This window comes from Dipodomys merriami, unplaced genomic scaffold (genome assembly GCF_024711535.1).
Source record: "Dipodomys merriami isolate MVZ:Mamm:240054 unplaced genomic scaffold, mDipMer1.0.p SCAF_39, whole genome shotgun sequence".
NCBI lineage: Eukaryota > Metazoa > Chordata > Mammalia > Rodentia > Heteromyidae > Dipodomys > Dipodomys merriami.
In genome coordinates, this window is record NW_027205492.1 from 13,450,115 (window position 1) to 13,461,774 (window position 11,660).

General features: G+C 38.1%; 1 protein-coding gene across 5 annotated transcripts in view; it reads right to left on the minus strand.

Moving 5' to 3' along the window:
- Sycp2 (synaptonemal complex protein 2) overlaps nucleotides 1-11,641 on the minus strand; it is a 63,645-nt gene extending 52,004 nt beyond the window's left edge. For 3 of the 5 annotated variants that reach the window (XM_069990099.1, XM_069990102.1, XM_069990098.1), the window contains exons 1-6: nucleotides 11,162-11,181; nucleotides 5,336-5,397; nucleotides 4,393-4,536; nucleotides 2,978-3,108; nucleotides 1,952-2,054; nucleotides 1,644-1,668 (exon numbers count right to left, since the gene is read on the minus strand). In XM_069990099.1, coding sequence (XP_069846200.1) covers nucleotides 1,644-1,668; nucleotides 1,952-2,054; nucleotides 2,978-3,108; nucleotides 4,393-4,536; nucleotides 5,336-5,359 — 427 coding nt within the window. In that variant the 5' untranslated portion in view covers nucleotides 5,360-5,397; nucleotides 11,162-11,181. Of the gene's footprint in view, nucleotides 1-1,643; nucleotides 1,669-1,951; nucleotides 2,055-2,977; nucleotides 3,109-4,392; nucleotides 4,537-5,335; nucleotides 5,398-11,121; nucleotides 11,198-11,534 lie in introns of those variants that run through there. The other 2 variants (XM_069990100.1, XM_069990101.1) reach the window with 2 other exon arrangements.
- Nucleotides 11,642-11,660: the final 19 nt, after the last annotated feature.

The window sequence follows — 11,660 nt, forward strand, 5'->3', positions numbered from 1 at the left end:
CAGATCTGATTGCTTTGCAGAAGACATTTGCTAGGCAAATATGAAAGGTGAATTACAATATGCTCTGTATTCTCAATTTACCACTGAAAATTTTGTTCCATTAGATCAAGTATTGACAAAATGAAATATGAATTAAATCCAACTCACTGCCTATTTTTATATGTTTGTATTAATCATCAGCAGGTGCTACATGGGAAAACATTTGAATGCATTGTGTTTTATTAATGAATAGTGCCTAAGGAAAGCCTCATTCATCCTCTTGAACATAACTATTGTCAGTTATATAAATTCAGAAATAGAAGCTGAACATCCTACTTTCTATACCACTCAGGAATCTAGTGGCTTGTCAATAACCATTTCTTTATGACTCATACTTAGGGCCAATAATTAAATTTTTCTGAACAAGATCTGTCTACAATCATTACAGTAGATAGCTTTCCAAAACTGTCTTTAACACCTAGGGTAATTAGCTGCAGAGTTGAGAATGTTGCTTAATGAGTTAAGTCCCAAATTATAAGACAAAATATTGTATATTTACTTTTGCATTGCAATAGCCATTTTAATTATTAGTGTTACTAAATAGCAAGTAATAATTCTATTGTACTTCATACACTTCCTAGACTGTCAAAAGTTAAAACAAGCAGCAGATTTCAGTTCCCACACAAATCCCTAAGAAATTATATTTCCCAAGCTCCAATTTCAAGTCCAGAGGTACTTTTTTTCTTGATGTTAGTGCAAAGAAAGTTTTCATATCTTGGATTTCACATAGACTTCAAGACATTCTAAAGAACACAACTGAATTCAATAAATGGCTTTGAATGAATGAGCGTGCTCAATTAAAATCTTGTTCATAAACTAATATGAGTACTGGACATTGTATGAAGAGACTGTGTTCATAAACTCATATGATTACTAGGCATTATCTGTATGAAGCGACGGTGTTCATAAACTCATAGCAGTACTGGGCACTATCTATATGAAGAGACGTTTTCTAATTTGACACACATAAATTTCATGAACATTAATAAATGAATATTTGTCATGAACTTTAAAAACAGGAAACTCTAGCTTTAAACTTTGATTAAATACAATGTTATCTCTTCATAAAAAACAGTATCTTCTACATGAGTAGATCCACAAATGAAAATTTATGTATATATATTCTTTTTTTATTTTTTTATTTTTTTATTTTTTTGGGGGAGGGGGTCCAGTCATGGGGCCTGAACTCTGGGTCTGGGCGCTGTCCCTCAGCTCTTCAGCTCAAGGCTAGCACTCTATCACTTGAGACACAGTGCCACTTCTGGCTTTTTTTCTTTTTGCTTATGTGGTGCTGAGGAATCGAACCCAGGGCCTCAGGCATGCAAGGCAAGTGCTCTACCACCGAGCCACCTTCCCAGCCCCTGTATATATATTCTTAACTGCATCAATAAAACATTTTAGAAATTTGTTGTTGTTAACTACCCACATAATATGTGCATTTATCTTAGTCAACAAAATTAATAATTTTAGTGTCTTGACCTTTGCAGAAAATGTTGATTGATTTTGCTAATCAGATCCTAATATTAGGACAATAATATGGGAATTACAAAACTGAACTAAAACAGCAAATTTTTGTTTCAACAGAAAGAAAACATTTATTTTACCTTCATCACTGATGTCATAGATGGCCTGAAAAATGAATAATATTTAATTAATAAGATATTTATATTATAAGCCATCACAAATAGTATTAAACTGATATAGTATTTTAATTCATAATGTAATTATTTAACTTGTACTTATTAATGAGCTATTTAACACTAAACAATTTAAATACATTAGGGAATCTGGATAGATTAATCCAATCAAGTCACTAACCCATCTGTTAGTGATTCCTAGGGCCAAGGAATAGAATGCACAAGGTTTCTGAAATAAACATAAAATATCATCAGTTCCTCAATGTGATATTTACCATCAAAAGCTCAAAGAAGTCTTCTGTCAAATTTAAAACATCTTCATCTTTTGAATTTCCTCGACTCAAAATAATCTCTTCAGATTTTTCAAACCAGGTAACCATGTAAAAAATAAATGTACATTTTATTTGCTGTGAATTCCATTTTAATAATTAAAATATGAACTGTATTTATGTAAATAGCAAGCCCAGGAAGAAACACTAAAAAAATAAAAATCCTAGCATTTTATCAGAAGATAATATTTTTCATTTTCAGTTTTAGGAGACAGGGACTCAGCTCCCAATCCTCCTGCCTCAGCCTCCTATACTGAGATTACAGGTATGAACCACCATATTGGGTTTAAAATTCTTCCTCCCCCTGTTTTCTTCTTCTCCTTCTCCTTCTCCCTCTCTCTCTCCCTCTCCCTCTCTGTCTCTATCTCTGTCTCTCTGTCTCTCTCTCCCCTGTTAACTATTTTAGTTCCAGTTAGAAGATCCTTATTTCTATCTTTAAATTCTTAGTGCAGATACATTATAATGATAAAACTAAATCATGAAATTTTATTGTTAAATAATAATATCAGAAGTTATAGTATTATTTTACCTTAATAAATCATTTAGATTTTTGAGTACATATTATGGTCCCAGGTAGTGTTTTAGATTTTTTTTCTTTTTTTTTTTTAATTTTTTTTATTGTGAACATACTGTACAGAGGGGGTGTTTTAGATTTTGATCATTTTGAGTGAAAATTAAAAAAAACAATATCCATTATTTACAGTAAATGATATAAAAACAAATTTAAAAACAATTAAACTAAATAGTGATTAAGGCAAGCTTAAATTCATATCATTACCAATGAGTTTGTATATGAGGTTTCCTGGTGATCTGTATATCTTGTTAGCTATACAAGTTATGAACGTATTTCTTCTCTAATTTCCATATAAAGTTCTTAGATTATTTTTCAACAGTGCAGAACACTTGTTATTTTAATAAAAATGTACTTTTATTATATTTCCCTCACACAAATATCATTTATATTCTGTACTTATCTTTTGAACTAGTCCTTGTTTTATCATGGTTACAAGCCCAGCTTGTCCCAATATACTGATATTTTTGCTACATCTTCCAATTGACACCAAAATGGTTGAAACATTTTCGACATCCTTTTTATTAAGTTCCTAAAATAAAAATATGCATTTAAGCTTTTGAAAACAGAGAAATACTACAAAACAGACAATGCAGCAGCATTACATATATTTCTTTTTTCCTTTGTTTGTCATGGGTCCTGAATGCTGAGCTTGGGCACTGTCCCGAAGCTCTTTTGCTCAAGGCTGGTGCTCTAGCCCTTAAGTTTCAGTGCTACTTCAGTTTTCTGTTGGTTAATTGGATAAAAGAGTCTCATGGACTTTCTTGCCCAGGCAGGGCTTTAAACCAGGGTCCTTAGATCTCAGTCTCCTGAGTAGCTATGATGACAGACTTAGCCATCGGTCTCACCACATGTATTCTAGCCACATGTATTCTAATCGTGAAAGGCAGCAATTATCATCATCTCTATGTTGGAAAGGATCCGAGTACCACTCAATGAAGGAATCTGCCCCAAATCGCCCAGCTAATCAATGACAGTGAGGACAACATCTGAGATCTAAATAAATTAAAGAAAGTTGAGCATATCAACCCCCTTTCATTCTAAATACTTGTATTTAGCTAACAAATACAGCGAATTATTATTCAGTCTTTATGATACTGGGGAGTCTTGTAAGAAATCACCTTTTTTCAAGCATGAAAATGCTTCAGATTTGCTAATCAAATCCAAAAACTTGCTTTTTAAAGTACTGTCACATCAAGAATATACTGATATAGGGAGAGTAACAGAGGAAGTAAGATTGGATACATTGTAAACATGTGGAAATTTTAATAATGTAATCATCTCTGTGCAACTATCATAAACTAAATAAAAGGATCAAGGGGCTGGGAAGGTGGCCTAGTTGTAGAGTGCTTGCCTTGCATACATGAGGCCCTGGGTTCAATTCCTCAGCACCATATTAAGAAGAAAAAGCCAGAAGTGGCACTGTGGCTCAAATGATAGAGTGTTAGCCTTGAGCTTAAGAGCTCATGGACAGTGCCCAGACCCAGAGTTCAGGCCCCACAACTGCCAAAAAAACAAAAAAGGATAAGGATCAAGTTGTTTTGAATCAAAACGGATATATTATTTCGCCCAGTTTATATAATTCTTTACAGTGTTAGCCCTTTGTAAATAAAAATATGTTTTCTTTAGAAAAGAATTCACTGTGTTTAGATTTCTCAAAAATAAGCAATTTCTGAAGCATGTTTAATTATTAAGCAAGCTCATCCAGCCCTTCTAGTCCATTTTTTTTTTCTGGTAGAATACTTCTTACTTTTTCCTAGGAAATAAAATCCTACATAATAATTTTAAGAACTGTTTAGCAAAAATGAGTTCTTACCCTGCATATAAGGTCATCCAACTTGTGGAAAAACTGTTTAGTGCACTTAATCTTCACATCTTCACAGACATCAATTTGTAAAAGCGTTTTCAAAGATTTGAAATTGTTTTTTCTCAAAGCATCATCAATATATTTTTCCAGCTGCTACAAAAGCATAGTTAATAGCACATATATTGAAACAAAACCAGAATTGCAGCCAGATATGCAGATAGACAAATACAGCTTTTAAAAGTTATACCAACTAATAGCTAAACCTTACTCTTACATATATTTATAAGCTTTACAAAATTTACTGTTCCTGATATTAAAATAATAATTTTCAGACTACAGTCTGATCACTACACAGACTTGATGGTAAATTGTATTCACATTGAAAAGATACATTAAAACTTACTCTTTACTTAATAAAGTATCATACAATTTTAAAATGTTCTATAAAAATTCAGGAATAAAACTTTAAACGATGCATAGATCTTTTCCATGTAAAAAGGTATATATAACAAATTAGCACCTTAAGTACTTTATATTCTTTTTTTTTTTTTTTTTTGGGTCCGGTCGTGGGGCCTGAACTCTGGGCCTGGGCACTGTCCCTCAGCTCTTCAGCTCAAAGCTAGCGTTCTACCACTTGAGCCATAGCGCCACTTCCGGCTTTTTTCATTTTGAATATGTGGTGCTGAGGAATCGAACCCAGGGCCTCAGGCATGCAAGGCAAGCGCTCTACCACTGAGCCACCTTCCCAGCCCAAGTACTTTATATTCTTAATGTGACTTCTGAAAACTTGTCTATTGAATAGATGAAAGGGTATTGTTATTTAAATTACGATCCTCTGGATGACTTCATAAAACATAAGCTTTTTCATTGTTAGAAATAAAGAAATGAATACTTATAAACACAAAGTAATTTTAGCAATTAAAATACTTCTTTTGGGTCTAGGATTACATACTTGAAGATCTGGTCTGATTGGCATTTTGACTTCATTTAAAAACAGCAGGAGAAAAGAAACATCTATAAAAGAAAAAAAATATGTATCTTAAAATCAGTTCTACTCAGTTTTTTGTTTTTTTGTTTTTGTTTTTGTTTTTTTGGGGTCCGGTCATGGGGCCTGAACTCTGGGCCTGGGCGCTGTCCCTCAGCTCTTCAGCTCAAAGCTAGCGCTCTACCACTTGAGCCACAGTGCCACTTCCGGCTTTTTTCTTTTTGCTTATGTGATGCTGAGGAATCGAACCCAGGGCCTCAGGCATGCAAGGCTCTACCACTGAGCCACCTTCCCAGCCCCTACTCAGTTTTAAAAGCTTCACATACTACAAATAAACACTGCTTTTTATTACCAAATGGGATAAATACTATCTCTTTAAATTCTTCACTGGATATTTTTTATGCCTTTTAATCAAATTAGATAGCTAGTCAAATATATTGCTAGTTGAAAACAGAGATCATTTACTCAAGCCTCAACTTTTACAGGTTTTGAAATTTATGTCAAAAAGCCTTGCCAATTGGTCACAAAGTTAACTAGTGAAAGAATATAAACTTAAGACTTCCCTCAACAATGATACCTGCCTGCTACAATGTGTTTTAGTTTGGTGAACAAGATGAAAGTAACATTTGAGTTAATTTCTGAATAAAATTTTGACTATTAATAAAATACTGAAGGAGAAAAGAATATACAAATACATTAACAAAGAACTGGATCAATCAGAAAACAGAAATATTAAAATGAGGTAAGGACAACCTAAAGACATTTTGCATGTGCAGCAGAATATTCAGGAAGACTAGGCCTCAAGTTTCTGGCTGACTGCCCAAAATCAAGCTGAGAACAAACTTTTCCCCTTTGACAAGGGAAAATGTGTACATATTTTAAAACCTATAGGCTATATGTGGCCTAGTGGTTGAGCAATTGCTTAGACCCACAACACAAGCAGATGGTAATTATGAGAAGAGACACTTTAATTCATTTATTGCTATGTACATAAAGATTACAAAACAGGACTAAGAATTTTGGCAGAGAACTAGAAATTGGATTGAGGGATGGAAAAAGCCCAGAAAATTTCAAAAGGAACCAAATAGTTTTAAAAGTGAGAATAGTCAATAATTATTTAGAACTGATATATAGGTTTAATAGCAAATTAAGACATGGATAAAGTGAAAATGGGTGAAACACTGTATCAGAAGAAATATTCAGCATGAAGCAAAGAGATACAAAATATATAGGTATCAAGAAGGGTACAAGAACATTATATATATATATATATATATATATATATATATATAATTCAGCCTTCTGTATGTGTGACTGAATCCCAAGAGAGGAGATACGAAATAGGGCAGAAGCAATATCTTAAGAGATTATGACTGAATTTCCTTGACTCAACAAAATCCATAAACCTAAAGATTCAAAAAGCTCTACAAATCCCTGCAAAAGAGAAGAGGGGGGAGGGAGGAAAAAGAAAAGAAAACCAAGTCCAGGCACACCATGCAAAATTGCTGAAATTAAAAAAAAAAACCTAGAGTATAAAAATGAGAGATTACTTTTAAACAGCATCAAGAAGACTGACAGGTGACCAACTGAAAACAATGAAAACCAGAAAATTGAAAGGACATTTTCTTTGAAGTGTTTATCAAAAAATCTGTGCACATTAGAACCCTATGGCCTGAAAAAAATATTTCTCAAAATTAGAGAAAAATATATTTTGAGAGAAAAAGATAAGACAAATGTTGTGTTTAGAATATGTCACCAATAGCCTCTAAATAAAATAAATACCTTTCCAGAAGGAAAATGGTCCTCTATGGAAGACTGTGTAGGAAGGGATAGAGTAGTTGGCACCAGAGGTTGATGTCTATAGTCCTGGCTATTCTGGGACTGAGAAACCAGACTGGGCAGGAAGGTCCATGAGGGTCTTATCTCCAATAAAGTGCCCAAAAAGCCAAAGTGGAGCTGTGGCTAAACTGGTAGAGTGCTAGCTTTGAGCAAAAAATGCTCAGGGACAGCATGTAGACCCTGAGTTCTAGTCCCAAGACTGGCATGTAACACACACACACACACACACACACACACACACACACACACACACACACACACACACAGAGTAACAAAAGCCTACATATACGTTAGTACACAAAATAATATTTTATAATGTTAACAATGTATTGCAATAGACTTGCAATACAGGGGAATAGCATATGAGACGTGGTGGCGGTAAAGTATGTTAAAGCATTCCAAGTTTGATGACTGTCTATCAGACAATAATAAGGGGAAAGCCAGGCGCCGGTGGCTCAAGCCTGTAATCCTAGCTACTCAGGAGGATGAGATCTGAGGATCATGGTTCAAAGCCAGCCAGGTAAGTAAAGTCCATGAGACTCTTATCTCCAATAAACCACTAGAAAACTGGAAGTGGTGCTGTGGCTCAAGCAGTAGCGTGCTCATCTTGTGCTGAAGAGCTGAGGGACAGCGCCCAAGCCCAGAGGTTCAAGCCCCACAACTGATGACAAAAAAAAAGGGTGGGGGGAAAAGTACCATTTCTGAGGTAATCAGTAAATGAGCAGTTAAAAACTGTGCAACTACTAAATGCAAGGTAATACTTTTATTAAGTCCTTAAGACTAGGAGAACAAGTTCCCAACCCAGAACAAAGAAAGCACAATGCAAGGTGGCAGACTGGAAGTTAAACATCAGTTACTATATGGAACTACCATATACTAAATACTGTAGAAAGTTAATGTCACTTTAAAATGGGCATAGTGGCTATTTGGAATTAAAGAAACTTTTAAAAATGTACAAAGTCACTCTTTCATTCTATTTCTTTTTTTTTGGGGGGGGGTGGAGTCCAGTCGTTGGGCCTTAGTTCTTCAGCTCAAGGCTAGCACTCTACCACTTGAGCAACAGCGCCACTTCCAGCTTTTTTTTCTGCTTATGTGGTACTGAGGAATTGATCCCAGGGCCTCATGCATGCAAGACAAGCGCTCTACCACTGAGCCAACTTCCTAGCCCTATCATTGAATTTCCCATGTTAAAGATGCCCTTTATCTTTCCCCAAAGGAAAAATCTATCCCAAAAGGAAAATAACATTCTTGTCTTCAAGGACTGAAAGGTGAAGGCAAGAAAACTATGTAAACAAACCTTGTTAAGCCAATCATCTACCTACTCTCTTCTTTAACCATTAGCTACTTAGGTCCACACCCTCTCTTTATTTTGGCATTTCACAATTTTCTAGTCTTAGTCCAATCTCAGTATGATTCTAATTGTTTCTTTGAGCTTATGTTTTCTTATGAGGGCTCCTGAGTCAGCTAAAATTTACATTAAATACTTCTGTATGTTGGGAAAACACCACACACACACACACACACACACACACACACACACACCCTAAACACACACACACACACACACACACCCTAAACACACACACACACACACACACACACACACACACACACACACACACACACACACACACACACACACACACACACACACACACACACACACACACACACACACACACACACACACACACACACACACACACACACACACCCTAAAAGGGGAGAAGTAAACTTGTGCTCCCTCTGCAGCTCTCCAGTTAAAATTAATATGCAATCACTAGAACCCACAGAGATAACCCTCAGAATGGGAGAAAGTCTTTGTCAGCTATCCAACAGATAAAGGATTAATATCCAGAACATACAAATAACTCAAAATATTAAATAAGAATAATCCCATTCATAAATAGGCAATCAAACTGGACAGTTCTCATAAGAAGAAATAAATGACTAATATGTGAAGAAACATTCAATATCCTACGACATGAAATACAAATCAAAATGATATTAAGATTCCATCTCACTCCAGTCAGAATGGCAGCCAAGAGAAACAACAAACAAATGTAAAATCACTACAGAAACCAGTAGTTTCCTCAAAAGACTAAAAATATATCTGAAGGAGAGTATGGAAAAGGGGAATGTGAAAGAGAAAAAAAGATATAGAGCAAGTATATATATATATATGTATATATATATATATATATATATATATACAAACAGCATAACAATCCCAAAGAAAGCTGTTGAGCAGCGAGGGGATGGGTGTGGGGAGAGAAACTGTCAAGGGGGATACCAGTGGGAGCAGTGAGATAATGAGGATAAGGAGGCTCAGGGCAGGGAGATAGATGCGTTGCATGAAACCTGTTGACATTGTGTTGAAAAGAGGAAGCACCTTGAAGAGATTTACCTTCAATACGAAAGTACTAAGTAAAAGGCCAGAAAAACATATCCCACATAAACATTAACCAAAAGAAAACTGGCAAATGTATATTAATATTAGATTTACCACAAAAGCCAATGTGATATAGCTAATAATGATGGAACCAATTGGAGAATCCAGATATATATGACAAGTGACATACAACAAAGGTATAACACAAAGTAGTAATAAAACTTTACTATCACACATCAACTACCTCATATCACATTCCTATGTCATAACTAGGTGGATTAAAAATTCAAATGTGAAAGGTAAATCAGTCTTCCAGAAAATAATGTACTAGAATAACATTATGATCTCACAATAAGTATTTATTAAACATATAATAAAAAGCACCTACCATAAAGAAAATAAGTTAGATAATTAGAACTTTTGTCCAAGCCAGAAAGTAAATGTTACTTGCACATTTTATAGCTTAGAAGTACTATCTTAGACTAGATAGATAATTCTTACTAGACAATCAACTTTTTAAAAGACCCACTTTAAAAAAACAATCTTGGGGTTGGGAATGGGCAAGGGAGTTTACTTGGCTTGTATATTTATCTTGTGACTAAAATATAATAGACAGATACACAGTATAATCAGCATTTCCAACTATAAGCTATGCAATGGTCTATTGTGGCTTTAAATTTTATTTCCTTAATAACTAATGATAGTAAGTAGCTTTCCATGTGATCTCCTGTTATCTTATCTCATCCAATTTCCAGCCAATCTTTTGTGAACGTTAAGTAAAATTGGAAGAGTTCTTTATAAATCCTTGACCTGAAAGTCCACTAGGAGGGAGGAGGGGCTGGCCACCTTTGGTGACCTGGGAGGCACAAACTCATCCTTGGGGCCTAGGCATGCAGCACCCACCCAAGACAAAGGCAGCAGGTGGGAGGGTTTAGAAGGGCATACAGAGGAGGGACAAGGGAAGAGGGAGGAGCTAGGAAAGGAGAGGGCCTAGAGGAGGGTCTAGGGGAAGGGAGGGCTAAGGATAGAGACTAGGGTGCTATGAAAGAAATGGGCCTAGAGGATGGACAGGAACTAGGGGAGAGGGTGGAGCTAGGAGAGGAAAGATCCTAGGGAAGAGGGAGGGGCTAGGAAAGAGGAGGGCCTTGAGGAAGGCTATAGGGAAAGGGCATATGTAGACTGGGCGGGGCCACAGGGAGAGGGCGGAGCAATAGAAAATAGACTGGAGAGTGAGCAGGGATAAGGGGAGAGGGCGGGGCCATGGGAAAAGGGGATGGTTTATGGAGTGGGCATGGCTTTGGGGAGAGGGCGGGCCATATGAAAGGGACGGTTTGTGGCGAGTAGGCGTGGCTATGGGAGGGCAGGGCCATGATGAAAGGATGAGCTGTGGAGTGGACGTGGGTATGAGCAGAGGGCGGGGCCACAGTAGAGGGACAGGCTATGGAGCGTGGGCGTGGCTACAAGAGAGGGCGGGGCTTGGGTGGGGGTCACTAAGGGTCAAGGGGAAGGGAGGGGCAGTCACCTTCCACAGCAACCGTTGGTCCTGGGGCCTCGACCCTCACCCGGCCAGCTGGCTCTGCCTCGCCCACGTGGGGCCGCGCCTGTGCTCACAAGCTCACCGACTGTGTGGCCCATGCCGCCCGCCCCGGCCTCCACCCTCAGCCCTCTGAGGGGACCCCAGGCCCGGCCGCCAGCCGCCACTCGGGACCCCGTGGTCGCGCCGCCTCCCTGCTCTGGCTTCTGAGAGCCCCACGCAGCCCTCCCTCCGCGCCAGGCCCGCCCCGCCCCGCCCCGCGGGCCAGGCCCGTCCACCTGGGCCTCAACGGCTCTCAACCGACGTCCACCCGCCCGTCCCCCGGGGGCCGGACCGGAGACCTCTGACTCCCCAGGGCCCCGCGAGGCCAGCCCCCCCCCCCCCCCGGCGCTCGGCCCGACCTGCTGCCCTCGCCTCAGGACGCCTCCAGGTCCTGGAGCCGCGGCCGCTGCTACTGAGCGTCCAGGCTGGCTCCTCAGGATCGCCCGCAGACCCCCGGCGGCTAACGGATGGCGGGACGCCGCTGT